This window comes from Lemur catta, chromosome 3, assembly GCF_020740605.2.
Source record: "Lemur catta isolate mLemCat1 chromosome 3, mLemCat1.pri, whole genome shotgun sequence".
NCBI classification, from domain to species: Eukaryota; Metazoa; Chordata; class Mammalia; order Primates; family Lemuridae; genus Lemur; species Lemur catta.
The window spans coordinates 100,417,157-100,431,845 of record NC_059130.1 but is presented as its reverse complement, the minus strand read 5'-3'; the positions used below and the strand labels follow the sequence as shown (position 1 = coordinate 100,431,845).

General features: G+C 42.9%; 1 protein-coding gene across 2 annotated transcripts in view; it reads left to right on the top strand.

The window, feature by feature from the left end:
• Positions 1 to 14,689, top strand: part of THRAP3 (thyroid hormone receptor associated protein 3) — a 53,115-nt gene extending 38,426 nt beyond the window's left edge. For both annotated transcript variants that reach the window (XM_045548255.1, XM_045548254.1), the window contains exons 4-12: positions 201 to 1,103; positions 2,610 to 3,323; positions 4,573 to 4,745; positions 5,475 to 5,586; positions 6,640 to 6,724; positions 8,677 to 8,864; positions 11,297 to 11,495; positions 11,940 to 12,080; positions 13,121 to 14,689. In XM_045548255.1, the coding sequence (XP_045404211.1) occupies positions 201 to 1,103; positions 2,610 to 3,323; positions 4,573 to 4,745; positions 5,475 to 5,586; positions 6,640 to 6,724; positions 8,677 to 8,864; positions 11,297 to 11,495; positions 11,940 to 12,080; positions 13,121 to 13,342 (2,737 nt within the window). In that variant the 3' untranslated portion in view covers positions 13,343 to 14,689. The remainder of the gene's footprint in view (positions 1 to 200; positions 1,104 to 2,609; positions 3,324 to 4,572; positions 4,746 to 5,474; positions 5,587 to 6,639; positions 6,725 to 8,676; positions 8,865 to 11,296; positions 11,496 to 11,939; positions 12,081 to 13,120) is intronic.

Sequence of the window (14,689 nt, the reverse complement as noted above, 5' to 3'; positions counted from 1 at the left end):
TGAGTCTTATCAGTGTTTTTGTACTTGATATGGATCATAAGTTGTGGGACTAAATATTAAAGTTTGTGCTGTTGGTTTGAAAAGAAAACTGAAAATGAATGACGTGTAAGAGCAGGGATTACCTTTGCTGCCAGATTTTTCTTGAATCAGAATGTTTGTGTCAAAAATTCAAACATTTCTCTCTTTCCCCCCCTTTCCAGTTCTAGGTCTCGGTCCAGATCATATTCTCCAGCTCATAACAGAGAAAGAAATCACCCAAGAGTATATCAGAATCGGGATTTCAGAGGTCACAACAGAGGCTATAGAAGGCCCTATTATTTCCGTGGGCGCAACAGAGGCTTTTATCCGTGGGGTCAATATAACCGAGGAGGCTATGGAAATTACCGCTCAAATTGGCAGAATTACCGGCAAGCATACAGTCCTCGGCGGGGTCGTTCGAGATCTCGGTCCCCAAAGAGAAGGTCCCCTTCACCAAGGTCCAGGAGCCATTCTAGAAATTCCGATAAGTCTTCTTCTGACAGGTCAAGGCGCTCCTCATCCTCTCGTTCTTCCTCCAACCACAGTCGAGTTGAATCTTCTAAGCGCAAGTCTGCAAAGGAGAAAAAGTCCTCTTCCAAGGATAGCCGGCCATCTCAGGCTGCTGGGGATAACCAGGGAGATGAGGCCAAGGAGCAGACATTCTCTGGAGGCACCTCTCAAGATACAAAAGCATCTGAGAGCTCGAAGCCATGGCCAGATGCCACCACCTACAGTGCCGGTTCTACATCACGGGCCTCGGCAGTATCTGAGCTGAGTCCTCGGGAGCGAAGTCCAGCTCTCAAAAGCCCCCTCCAGTCTGTGGTGGTGAGGCGACGGTCACCCCGTCCTAGTCCTGTGCCAAAACCTAGTCCTCCACTTTCCAACACATCGCAGATGGGCTCAACTCTGCCAAGTGGTGGGTATCAGTCTGGGACACACCAAGGTCAGTTTGACCATGGTTCTGGGTCCTTGAGTCCATCCAAAAAGAGCCCTGTGGGTAAGAGTCCACCGGCCACTGGCTCCACATATGGCTCATCTCAGAAGGAGGAGAGTGCTGCTCCAGGAGGAGCAGCCTATACAAAGAGGCAAGTATCTCGTTTCCCCTGCTTGGTTGTGTTTTTATTTCACTAGCTGGCAGTGTAATTGTAATGTGATCTAAGTTAGAGCTCTGATTCATGGTAATAAGGTAATCCCCATTTCCTAAACTTTTCATTAGTGAACATTAAAAGCATCACCTAAGGAAGCCTTTAGCTTAACTCTAGCTTTCCTACCTTCCTAAATTTGTATTGCAGCATAAAGTTTCTTTAGACTACCCTGCAATGATGTTTTCACATTTAAAATTTGCCTTGGATTCTACCAATGTAAGCCAGAGAACAGTAGAGATTTGTGGGTCAGCTATCAAAAAAATATGGTCTTTGCCAAAATGAATGGCCCTTGAAGCTGTTAGACACTATAGAACCCACCATCTACTGTGTGATCTGCATCCGCCCATCATGGTGAAGAGTTGCACCCTCACACCCTGCAGTTGAGGAGCCTGGGCAGAATGGGAAAGTCCAAGGCTTAGTCCAGGAAGGCCTTGTTTTGAAACCCCAAGGTGGGGGTATGCGTGTTAGGAGAGGACATGACAGTGCTTCTGTCTTTCTACCTTGGGGGACACGGTGAGTTGGAACATGAATCTTTGTGTAGGGTTGGATGGATTGGGATGGCAGAGAGGTTACAGGGACGTTGCATTGAGACCAGGTTGTGGTCATAAGGGACTTAACCCAGCAACTGGTTTCCCCTTTTCTTTCTTTTCTTTTATTAGCATATTCTTTGATCCCTTGTTCTTCTTTGCCATATTAATGTAACTCTGATTTGATTAGGCTTTCTCCATTCATGGTACAGATGAGATAATCTGTACTTTCCTGCCTTCAGTAAGTCTATTTTAAAGTGTAAGTTTTGTTCCATGCCAGGACTGTGAATCTCATTAGAAGACTAGAGCATGAGCTCTACTCTGCCATAAGAAAGAGAATACCTTTGCCGCTGCCACCCTCTCCTCCATTAACATGTATTTTGTTTTTATTTGTGTTCACAGTATATTTCATATTTAGATCTTCTAGGTGACTTGCAGCAAATTTGAAGTCTCCTTTGAGACTTGTATTTCCAAATGTGAATTGTATAAAAAGCAAAACAGTCCAAGGTTGAACATTCTATGTTAACTTTGCTGAAAACAGATTTTAACTGACTGGGTGAAGGTTGAGTGAGACCTTCATTTTTTTTTTTCCCCCTAGACCATATTACAGGTAAGTAGGTTTTTGTTTTTCTTTTTTAATATCATAAAAATAACTTGCTGTTCTCTTTTTCGTTGCATTTTATAAGATATGACTCCATGGACCACATATTTTTCTCTTAAATACCAGGTTCATAGATGTGAATAACAATTTTTTTGGAAATTATTAGAAAGTAACCAAGTAGAAAGTCCTTTGGTAATACTGGAATCCATAAGACATGTTTGTTTAGAGAATCAAAAACCAGTGACCACATGGTGCTATTTCAGAGCAGGTTGCTTAAGAGGTCTCTTGTGTGTCTTTATTGTGTTTTTATATAACTAGGTATCTGGAAGAGCAGAAGACAGAGAATGGAAAAGATAAGGAACAGAAACAAACAAATACTGATAAGGAGAAAATGAAAGAGAAAGGGAGCTTCTCTGATACAGGCTTGGGTGATGCAAAAATGAAATCTGATCCATTTGCTCCCAAAGCTGATTCTGAGAAGCCTTTTCGAGGCAGTCAGTCTCCCAAAAGATATAAGCTCCGAGATGACTTTGAGAAGAAGATGTCCGACTTCCACAAGGAGGAGATGGATGATCAAGATAAGGACAAAGCTAAAGGAAGGAAGGAGTCTGAGTTTGATGATGAACCCAAATTTATGTCTAAAGTCATAGCAGGTGCAAACAAAAATCAGGAGGAGGAGAAGTCAGGCAAATGGGAGGGCCTGGTGTATGCACCTTCAGGGAAGGAGAAGCAGAGGAAAACAGAAGAGCTGGAGGAGGAGTCTTTCTCAGAGAGATCCAAAAAGGAGGATCGGGGAGGGACCAAGAGAACCGAAAGTGGGCACAGGGGGTTTGTGCCCGAAAAGAATTTCCGAGTGACTGCTTACAAAGCAGTCCAGGAGAAAAGCTCATCGCCTCCCTCGAGAAAGTCCTCTGAGAGCCGAGACAAGCTGGGAGCCAAAGGAGACTTTTCCTCAGGGAAGTCTTCCTTTTCCATTACTCGAGAGGCCCAGGTCAATGTCCGGATGGACTCTTTTGATGAGGACCTTGCACGGTAAGATGTATTCTTTCTTGATCCTTAGGTCTTTCGTAGCCTAAGTTGTGTCTCCTAAGCCCTCTCACTGAGAATATTCTCCTGTATTTTCCCTGCCATCTCAGTTTCTGTGCTGAAACGCTCATGTTTGTCTGTCTTCAGTGGAGAGTGTATGTCACTGAGTGATTATATCCTTTGGGGGCAGTATCTCTGAGGTGGTGAAGTGTCTTTTGAGTCCTTAGTGACTGGCTTTCTTGGTTACTGGGTCCCCTATGCGTCTCTCTCACTCTCTGTTTATCACCATGTCCCCTAACCCCACCCCTCAGAAGACTCTTGTTTCTTTTTGTGTTTAAGATGTCTTTTGCTGATGAAGCCATCCAGGATCCAGTCCTTCCTTCATTCTTAGCTGGGTCACCAGTCCAGGCCTCACCATCAAATAACAGTAGCAGTTTTAAAGTTGAGGGAGGCAGATACACCCCTGTCCCCAGCTTTAGGAAAGAGTGTAGGCCGGGCGCGATGGCTCACACCTGTAATCCTAGCACTCTGGGAGGCCGAGGCGGGCGGATCGCTTGAGGTCAGGAGTTCGAGACCAGCAAGAGCGAGACCCCGTCTCTACTAAAAATAGAAAGAAATTATTTGGCCAACTAAAATATATATAGAAAAAATTAGCCAGGCATGGTGGTGCATGCCTGTAGTCCCAGCTACTCGGGAGGCTGAGGCAGTAGGATCGCTTAAGCCTAGGAGTTTGAGGTTGCTGTGAGCTAGGCTGACGCCACGGCACTCACTCTAGCCAGGGCAACAGAGTAAGACTGTGCCTCAAAAAAAAAAAAAAAAAAGGAAAGAGAGTGGTAAGGCCCAGCTGACTGTTTTTCCCTTGGAGTAACTATCCAGCTGGTTGGACATCTGCTTGAGCAGCGTTCCAGCCACATCTTGCTCCTCCTTCATGCTGTTACCTCCCTGAATGGCTTCAGCTGGCCAAGCTAGTTGGTCTTTTAATATACCTTGTCATCTGTCATGTTGTTAAAACCAGCAGTAACCCTAAAAACAATCCTTAAGCTTTAACATTTCACCCTACTTGATTCCCAGTAAAGAAAGGGAAGAGAGATTTTGGATACCCTTTTCTATAGGAGGACACATTGAGGTTACTTTGAACTTTGGTAGGAAGAGAAAAAGGAGCTTTGTGGATAGATTTAAAACTCTTTGGGAAAAAAAAGTATCTTTTTGGTTTAAATGTTCTTGTTACATTTGGTCTCCTCTGTTTCTTTTACAGACCCAGTGGCTTATTGGCTCAGGAACGCAAACTTTCTCGAGATCTAGTCCATAGCAACAAAAAGGAACAGGAATTTCGTTCCATTTTCCAGCACATACAGTCAGCTCAGTCTCAGCGTAGCCCCTCAGAACTGTTTGCTCAGCATATAGTGACCATTGTTCACCACGTTAAAGGTGAGTCCAGACCCCAGCCTGCCTCAGACTCCCTTTCCACACTTTTAGCTTCCTCTGTTGTAAGCAGAAGGATGAGTGAGTGAATAAGGGAGCCTTTGTGGATCATTTATCTCATCTAAAGGGCCTTTGAAGCTAGGAGCTGGCTTGCAGGAAATTCCTTTCAGGGAGAAGTTTCCATATTTTAATTACAGAGCTGAACGTTTCGAAATGCTTACAACCTGTGATCATGAGAATACCTAAAAATCCTTAAGGTGAAAGTTTAAAATGCTCAAAAACTTAGGAGCTATTAAGAAAATTACTTTTCCAGCACCTCTGTCTTTTCCCTTTCTAGTGGTCTCTTGCGGACCTAATGGTGAAAGTTTCTTCCCCAAATTACTTTGTCATCCTCTGGGCAAATGGAGATGGGCAAGTTAGGGAATGGCTAAGAGAATGATGTATAGAAGCTGAAATTTAAACTCAAGGAAGAGTTGGTGCTGTGCTTCAAAGGGAAGTAAACTCCAGGTTTCTCTGTCTTTGTATCCACATCCTAAGATAGGGGAGCTGTGGTGGAAATCCATTGCCTAACATTGGGTTGTATCTGAACTGGCCATTTTTCCTTCCTCTTTTCAGTATGTTTGTTGCATGGATCTGACTACTTTAGTCACATCTCTGTGGCTGCAGATTCATGCAGAAGAGTTGAACATTGCATCTGTCTTTGGTATCATAACGTGTTTCTTTGAATCCCAACAGAACATCACTTTGGGTCCTCAGGAATGACATTGCATGAACGCTTTACTAAATACCTAAAGAGAGGAACTGAGCAGGAAGCAGCTAAAAACAAGAAAAGCCCAGAGATACACAGGTGAGGACCTCAGCCTTACACTGGAGGTTTTGTAGTAAAAGGCTTCTTACCAGATATTAAACTCATCTTGTTAAATTCTGCTGCCAGTGCACCTTTAATACAAAATTTAGGGTAATATCCTCCAGACTCTAGGGTAGCTGTGGGCATTTATATTTGAGAATGGAAGGAATATGCTTTGAGGACTATTATCTCCTCCCCTTTGGGGCCTGAGAAAAACAACCCTCTTGATATAGATGAACTGCTGTATTCTTGGAGCTGGAAAATGGCAACCTGAGATTACTGTGAGCTTTCTGTAGAGTAATTGCTATAATAGTCTCTTTAAGCAAACCCATGTATTTAATGGTAGTTGGAACTATCATGGGTAGTTCCATTCTTTTGGACAAATTTGCCTGGGGAGTGGAGCGGGAGAGCTTGTAGGATTATCTCAAAAGGATTTAAAACTCAGCTGGTTTAAAGAATATCCTATTTGGTTGTAGAAATTTTTCCAGCAAATAGGGACTACAAGCAAAGTTGGCCTTATCTTTAATTCCTTAGTAGTTAACTCTTGAACCTGTCAAGTTAGGTAGAAGGACCGTGTTTATACAACAGCCTTGGATTTAGGATCTGTCCAGATATGTCACTCCAGGCAGCTGCTATGCACCTAGACCTAATCTTATAGGGGAATAATGGGACCATTTCTTCTAATTCTCAAGATAAAAACTGCTCTTGGAGGTTAGCAGGGCATAGATAGGGTTATAGATGAGATAACAGGCACCGCTATAGGTGAGTCCATCTTACTGCCTGTAGCAGGAAGGAATAAAACTGGCAGGGAACAAAAATTCTCTAACTTATGTTAGAGTTTGACTGGGAATTTGAGATTGTGTGTGTATGTATATTCCTATCCCTGCCTACGGGAAAGTATAAGTAAAGAATGTAAGTAATAACATACTTAAGTTATGAAACATGATAAAAAGGAATACCTGTAAGTCTGTTACCCAACTTAGGAACTAGAATATTACCATTACTATATTCACACTATGGAACATTGTATAGTGTTTGTGTTTTCAATTTTAGGAGGATAGACATTTCCCCCAGTACATTCAGAAAACATGGTTTGGCTCATGATGAAATGAAAAGTCCCCGGGAACCTGGCTACAAGGTGAACTGTTGCTTTGATCAGTAATTCCAACAAAATGAGTGCGTTGGGCATGAACTTGACAGAAATGTGTTTGTTTAAATTACTCTCTACTTAAGTTTGTGTTTTTCTTTTAAGGATGGGCATAATTCTAAAAATGAACTACAAAGGGTTAATTTTTATTAAATGTATCAACAACCTTTGTGAAGTGGTTAGAATATGGTAAATGACCCCAAAGTCTGTTGAGGTGAGCTTGAGAAAAAAAAGAGAGGAGTTTTGGAACAAGTGCCCATGATGAGAGAAGAAACTTTTTGTGATATTTTTCTGCTTGTAAGTATTATCAAATCAACTGTATACATGCGCTATTTCCAACCATGATTTCAAAAAGACATGCATGTCAGAGGAGAGTGAAATATTCATAACTTAGTAGACTGTTTTAAACAGCTGGTCCAGTTTTTTTCTAACATTGTACCATATCTATCATCTGTTGGTTACTGTTACCTTAAAGCTAAACATTAGTTTGATGGCCCAGCTACATTTGCAATGATGTGCACGTAAACACTGTTATTAAGAGGATAAAGCTTGTATGCAATCTTTTACTGTGAAATAACTAGATTGGGTTTTTAAAGTCTTAGTATTTATTGATCTTCATTCACATATACAGTTGAAATTTAAAATTAGAGATGGCTCTTCCATTGCTGCTGAAACCTGTTCTAAGAATATTAATTTTCAAGTTCTCCAAACAAACTTATCTTGTTGGTTGAATGTGACGAGAGGCACTCTTGGGCAATCTCTGTTCTTTCCCCAGCCCCCTTTTCTCTTTCTCCAAGTACCCATCAGCTTGGCACTAACCGTGTGAAACCCAAGGTTTTGAAATATCAGAAGAGATCTCATCCTCCATGCCTCAAAAACTCAACTCTAAGAGTTGCTGTCTGTACTGCCCAAGGGAGCAGTGGCTGCATTGGTCTTTTTGTCCTTTTTGATCTTGGAGGATACAGATGCCTCATTCCTTCTCTTAGAAACAAATGAAGTGATAAAATAGTAATAAGCCTATTTCTGTTACTCCTGCTATTAAAATTAAACTTTATTTCAAAAAATTTACTAGTTTATGTAAGTACAGCGTTAATACAGAGTGAACTGCTCATTTCTCCTTCCTTTAGAGAAGATTTACTTCCTTGGGACAAATCCTATTGTATAATGTCCCTGAAATTACCTTGCATCTTTGCCCCCACTGAGTTTCCCGAGAGTTGCTGAAAGCCATTGCTGTGATGGTCTGGGTTGGTGTACCATTGTTGCTCCTGGGTTCATGCTGTATCTGCAGCATATCCTGATTTCTAAACTTCCTAGGAAGTTTAACAAAAAAGTTTTTTTTTTTCCCTTCCCTTTTTTTTTTTAAAGTAGACTTTGACCTGGTACTACCGGTTTATGAATTCTCCATTGTAGTTTTTCATATTCCATGTAGAGAAATTTCTCAGTATAATTCAGCATTTTGGAAAGCTGCTTAAATCTTCCATTGTCTCTGTTTGGACTCAGTCCTCAGATAATTTCCAAGTACAGGGTAAGCCATGGGTGACTGCTACAGTGTAGGTAGGGGAAGGTGAACATTTCTACTCTTAGTGGTGACTAAGCCTGAACCAGCCTAACCACCCACCTTCCAGAGCTAACTTTAGCCTTCTCAGCTTTTAGACTAGACAGTCAAGAGTGGGCCACAAAAGGAACAAAGCGAGATCAATATATAGTATTTTCAGAAGGCTACCGTCCTCATTGTTTTAGGGAACTGGGTTGAGTGCTGTAAGGGGCCTCATGAAATAACTTTTGTGGGACATCCTGCATACCTCCCAAGCTTGAGTAAGTTGCCTCACATTCCCAGTGCTTCCTTTGCACCCTTACATTGGAGTAAAAACCACAGTTTGTGGGGTGGTTGAATTGGCAGCCCTGAATCCCAAAAACCTTAATTTTGATTTCTCTTTTGATAGGCTGAGGGAAAATACAAAGATGATCCTGTTGATCTCCGCCTTGATATTGAACGTCGTAAAAAACATAAGGAGAGAGATCTTAAACGAGGTAAATCGAGAGAATCAATGGATTCCCGAGACTCAAGCCACTCGAGGGAAAGATCAGCTGAGAAAACAGAGAAAACTCATAAAGGATCAAAGAAACAGAAGTACGTAAGCCTGTCTCTGTTGTCACCCTGTTCAGACTCTTTAGAGTCTGCCCCTTTGGGCTGTACACCACCACACCTTTCAAGCTAGATGGCTTTGGGGTTAGGAATTATAGCAACTTGTGTTTCTTCTTTTGTACCATGTAACTGCAAGCAGGGTCCCTAGTTTTAAAACAGAACTTCTGCATCAAAGTGTCATCCTTGTCCAGAGAAGGCTTTGTGGGAGACGTGAATCTGTTAATTTGACTACAGGGATGATGTAGAGAATCATTTGGGAATTCTTTTTGTAGTTGTTTTAGACACGTTCTTTCTTATTGCAAATATTCATGGAGAAGTTATATTTTAGAAATGGCTCAAAGTCGTTGTCAAGTAGTAGCATTGTTCAGTCAAAGAAATGGTATGGAACTAGACAGAACAAGATTGTTGATGCTTTTTAAATTAGTTTCACAGACAGTTTCAAGAGAGGTGTTCCAAATATTCCTTAAACAAAGGTGGCATTGTTGAACTTTGTAGAGCAACATTCATACCAAGGTCCTGATGTTTCTGTTTACATTTTTGAAAGGTCCATGACTTTTCAATCATGTCTCATTAAAAGTAGCACAGCTGAAGCTCATATCTTCTGGTAAGAAGTGGCATTTCTTCTGCTATTTCTGAACTTCAGCTGGCAAACATTTTTATATCCATTTTCTTTTTATTTTTAATTTTTAGTGCCCAGCATCAGAAGATACATACCAGTTTTCTGATAACAACTCTTTGAGATAAATTGAACAGTTGGTTTAATACCTGTTTTGCCCATTTGAAAGATAAAAGAAGCTAAGCTCAGAATGATTTGTTTAACATCACACAAGTATCAGCTATTAATAACATCGAAACTCAGATCTTTTTTTTCCACTTTGTTTTCTGTTCCACTCTGTTACTTACACCTTATGTGTTAGGAGCCCTAGCAGCTTCCAGGTCTGCCATAGATGAAGGACCTGATAATCCTCAGCAGGGCTTGGAAGTGCCGGTGCAATGGTCCTCAAGGCTGCCACGGTGGAAAGGGAGCAGCACTCCTCAAGCATTTCAGGGTTGGGTCTGGATAACCAGTTCTGATTCCTCTCCGTGAAACACATGCCTACCTCTAACTTGCTATGTGACCCTGAACAAGTCTCTTGCAAACGCTGGTGTTCTGTGATTTGAGGCAAGGGAAAAAATTATAGATAATTCATTGTTCTCATTAATATATCACCCTACAGTTTATAAGAACTCCTTCTTATATAACTGAAGAATGACTTACCCAGGTCACATAGCTAATCAGAGTGCTAAGACTGAAATTTGGGGCCTTTTGAGAGTCTTATTATTGAAAACCTCTTGAAATAGCACCGATTTTTAGTGGAGTCAGAGTTATGCGTCTGAATTATAAGAATTTTATGACACTAACTTCAGTTTCTCCATTTTATGAGTAGATGGAAGAGCCAATGTGTTTGGGTAGGGGGCGGAAGGCAGGGTGCTTTTCATAACGGGGGACTGAGGGAAGGGAGGAAGACAACGATAGGTTACTGACACTTAGGGCTATTTTTTTCCCTAGAAGTCCTCCTCTGTCCTGGGAGCCTGGCCTTTCTGCCACCTTAGAATCGTTCGATAATCTCTGCTACCACATGGCAGGGCTGGCACCGACCTTAGTACATAGACAGTGACTCATCGTATTAAGCTAATTTGCCCTAGTCTGTAATTTCCCCTAGATGAAGGGAAGGGAAGGGAAATAACTCTGGGAAGAGTTTCGCCAGATCCTAGGCTTAGTAACACAACCTGTTTGAGCTCAGTGGGAGGTGGTAATGCAGAGTCGTGGTATAATTAGAGCTGGGTTGGCATCTAGGTTCTGCTCTTGTCACCTGAGTCTCCATTCTATAAAGTAGGAGAAATAATACTGAATGATATTGCCATTTACTGCATGCTCGCTATTCGATGTAAGGTGTTTAAACACATTGTTTATTTAATCTTTAGAGCAACCCCATAAGACAGGTCGTAGTCCTGTGAGAACTAAAAGTGATAGAAAGCACTGATAGCTGGTCGTACATAAAGCCTCTGGCCCAGTGCCGGCTGCACTGTACTTCCCAATACACTGTCAGTTTCCTTCTCCCTCTCTAATTCATGCATATGTCTTAGACCGAGCTACTGGAGGCCAGGGACTGTGTTTTGTTCCTCTTTCTGTGCATGTCACATGTTTGTCATAGACTCAGATATAGATGTGTTATTGAACATGACTGACAGAATTGGGAGGAGGTGCTCCCAAGTATCCTGGGTGGGTGGGTTGAGGCTGAGCTGTTTAGGTTACTCACCCTTCAGTTTCTTCATCACAGACACACTCTTGATTATTCTGTATTTCTTATGCAAAAGGTCCTAGCCAAGGGCTGTCCCCTATGGGCTTTTGACTTCCCTGGCTCTTCTCTTAATAGGAAGCACCGGAGAGCACGAGACCGGTCCAGGTCATCCTCCTCTTCCTCCCAGTCATCTCACTCCTACAAAGCAGAAGAGTACACTGAGGAGACAGAGGAAAGAGAGGAGAGCACCACGGGCTTTGACAAATCGAGACTGGGGACCAAAGACTTTGTGGGTCCAAGTGAAAGAGGAGGTGGCAGGGCTCGAGGAAACTTTGTAAGACCCTCCCCTCTTCCTCTTTCTCTAAGCCCCTTGTTCCCACCAATTCTCAATGTGTTTCATCAGAATACTGGCTTTGTTGCCTCTGACATAAGCAGTCTAATGTCTAGATCCCAGTATCTTTGGTTCTTCCCTCTTAGATTTCCCAGGCTTTCCATATTTATTTTTCTGTTCATAGAAAGCCTCTTAACGACTTCTGGTCTCAGAACTTCCCCACGTACCTCGATTCCTGCTGTTTGTAGGGAGACCCTTGGGCCATGTTTATCATCTGTCTTGTCCAAAGACTTGAGCAGAAATGGAATGGCTTAGAGACCAGTTGCCCATATGACTGGAGGGACAGCTGCCTATTATTCCATACCAGAAATGTGTGTGAACAGAATGCAGGGAGGTTTTTTCCCATTCCTGACATGATCGTTTGTTGTGTCTCCCCTCTCCCCCCAGTTTCGAGCCAGAGGGAGAGGCTGGGGCAGAGGTAACTACTCTGGTAACAATAACAACAACAGCAACAATGATTTTCAAAAGCGAAACCGGGAAGAAGAATGGGACCCAGAGTACACACCCAAAAGCAAGAAGTATTACTTGGTATGTGTCTGGGGATCACCAGGAAGGGCCAGAGGGCCTTTGGCACATAACGGAGCTGAGACCAAGGCCTTAAATTGGTTTGTCCAAAATTGTGATGTGATGCATGTACAGGTATATTGCAATTGTAGTTGGTTGGAATGGGACTGCTGTAGGGGAGGGATTAAATGCCACACAGATCCCCTCACCCCTGTCCCATCGGCCCCTTGAAAGAGCATTGCCAGCCTGATTCATTTAGTGTGGCAGACAAGCAGCCTTGATCAGAGGAAGCTGGCACTTTAGCTGAGTGGACCTCTGGGAGCCTAAGGCTTGTGTGGGTGGGTGGTTTAGACTCTTTGAAGTGGCGGGGTTGATGAGGTAACAACTTCTGGTTTTCAAAATGCTTTCTCATTCATTCTTTCTTTGGCTCTCTCCTCTGTCCCATGGGATCACCAGAGCAGGCATTGTTTGAGATGTAGGTTAAGTTGTTTTTCTTACTCTGCCACGCTGCCTCCTTGCATAAAACTAAAGAGAGGAGATACAAGATGGGAGGCTGAGGTTAGAAGGTCGGGAAGAGCTAGAGCCTCAGCTATAGATTCTAAGTGTTGCTTCCTCTCTTAACTGCCTAACAACCCAGTTCAGACATAGTTTCACGTTTTAGCATGATTGGCTTTCTCAAACCCATCCTTGGAGAATTGCTTAAGGTTCCTAAGCCTGTTTCCTTGTTTGCATCATGGGGGGTGATAGTGATAGGGCAAATGTGAGGATTAAATGAGATACACACATACATGTGTTACTTCAGTGCTCAGTGAAGGTTTTATCATCATCATCATCATCAGAATGCCCAAGCTATTACCTTAGAACTCCTAAGTCACTAATATTCTCTTGGATCTGAACCATTGCATTTTGGGAGTGGGGGACAGGGAGAAGGGCAGAAAAGGAGCAGAAGGTTGGGTTAGGGCACTGGTTCTTTTGGGAAAGGCACATTTGGGTGGGTGCAGAGAAGAGAGTTCTGCCTAATTCTTGTTCACTCTGGCACTGATGGCAATTTTCTTTCGCCTCAGCATGATGACCGTGAAGGTGAAGGCAGTGACAAGTGGGTGAGCCGTGGCCGTGGCCGAGGAGCCTTTCCCCGGGGTCGGGGCCGGTTCATGTTCCGGAAATCCAGTACCAGCCCCAAATGGGCCCATGACAAGTTCAGTGGGGAGGAAGGGGAGATTGAAGATGACGAGAGTGGGACAGAGAACCGAGAAGAGAAGGACAATTTACAGCCCACAACTGAGTAGGGGCCACTCTGGATGTGATCCCTGGCCCAGGGGAGAGAGGCGCTGGGAAGATGGCTGGTGAGGAGCGAGACAGGAGCCTCAAGAAGATACGGAAAGTCCCACCCCCACCTCCTACCAGCCATGCAGAATCCTACTACAGCAGAAAGCATCCCTGGCGCTGTGTCCCACTGGACAGAGGAGGCTGGCCGTGGAGCCTGGGGTCAGGCCCAGCTCTTGAGCAGAACACAACACATTGGGCTCTAGCTGTGTTTCTCATTTGTCGTTGGTGTGAGGGGTGGGGGCAGGGGGGGAGAGTGATGTTTGGATTTTGATTTGTTCCCTGTTAGAAACCAACAGTTTTGTTCTTAATTTCATTTCATTTGGAGCTAAGAGGACTAATTTGATGGTTTTCAATCTCTTCTTCCCTGTCCTGATTTTAAAAGCCCTTCTCTTTTTTTTTCTTTTCTTTTTTTAGGTATATGTAGTAATATTAGAAAGATTTAATTTGGGCAACTTTGATTCTTAAAAGAGAAAACAAAGCATGTGAATAAACATTGAAGTGTTCACCTCAGTTTGGGACCAAACTGCTTGGATCTTGCTAAAAACCGGTTTTGTATGTCAAGGAGGAGTTTAAGGCCTTTCTGACCACCTTGTGTTCCCCTTTTCCGTGCAGCCATGTATCACGTGGAGTTGCTCCTAGCCCCGTCCCACATGTCCCTATGCCCATGTGTTCTGATTTCTTCTGGGCTGGGCTTCCCATTCTCCACCAGCAGCTCCAGCATCCCAAACTTTCTAGTCGTGCTGATCCTCTCAGCAACCGGGGTGGAAACTGGAGGGCAGTTTCTGGTCTGTTTTCTAAGAAACTTATGAATTCTATTATCTTTAACAAATATAAGATGAGAAAATAATTTTTTCAATATTTTTTATTAATCTTTTTATAAAATGAAAAGAAACTCCTATGATCGATTAAGGAAGGTGGTTATGGCTGGGTGGTTCATGGGGTTTTTTGGGTTTTTTTTTCTTTTTTTCCTTTTTAACCTTAAGCTTTAAGTTGAAACATTCTCAGATGTTTGGGGGGGAAAACATCCTCTTAAAATGGGTCCTTATGCTTGCCTTCTGGGGAGGCAGTCCAGAGCGGGTGGGCCATAGGCATTTATGCATATGTTATATGCGGACTGCACCCATCTCTCCCCCCAGCCTTTGCCTCTTGGGTTGTTGTGCTTCTTTCCCCTTACTTTGCTACATTTCTATAGTTAAGTTGGTTTTACTTGAATGATTCATGTTTAGGGGAAAAAAAAAATGAAAATCTCCCTTAAAATTTGTTTCAACTCCTCCTGCAAATAAAAAAATAAATGAAGTGGCAGATGT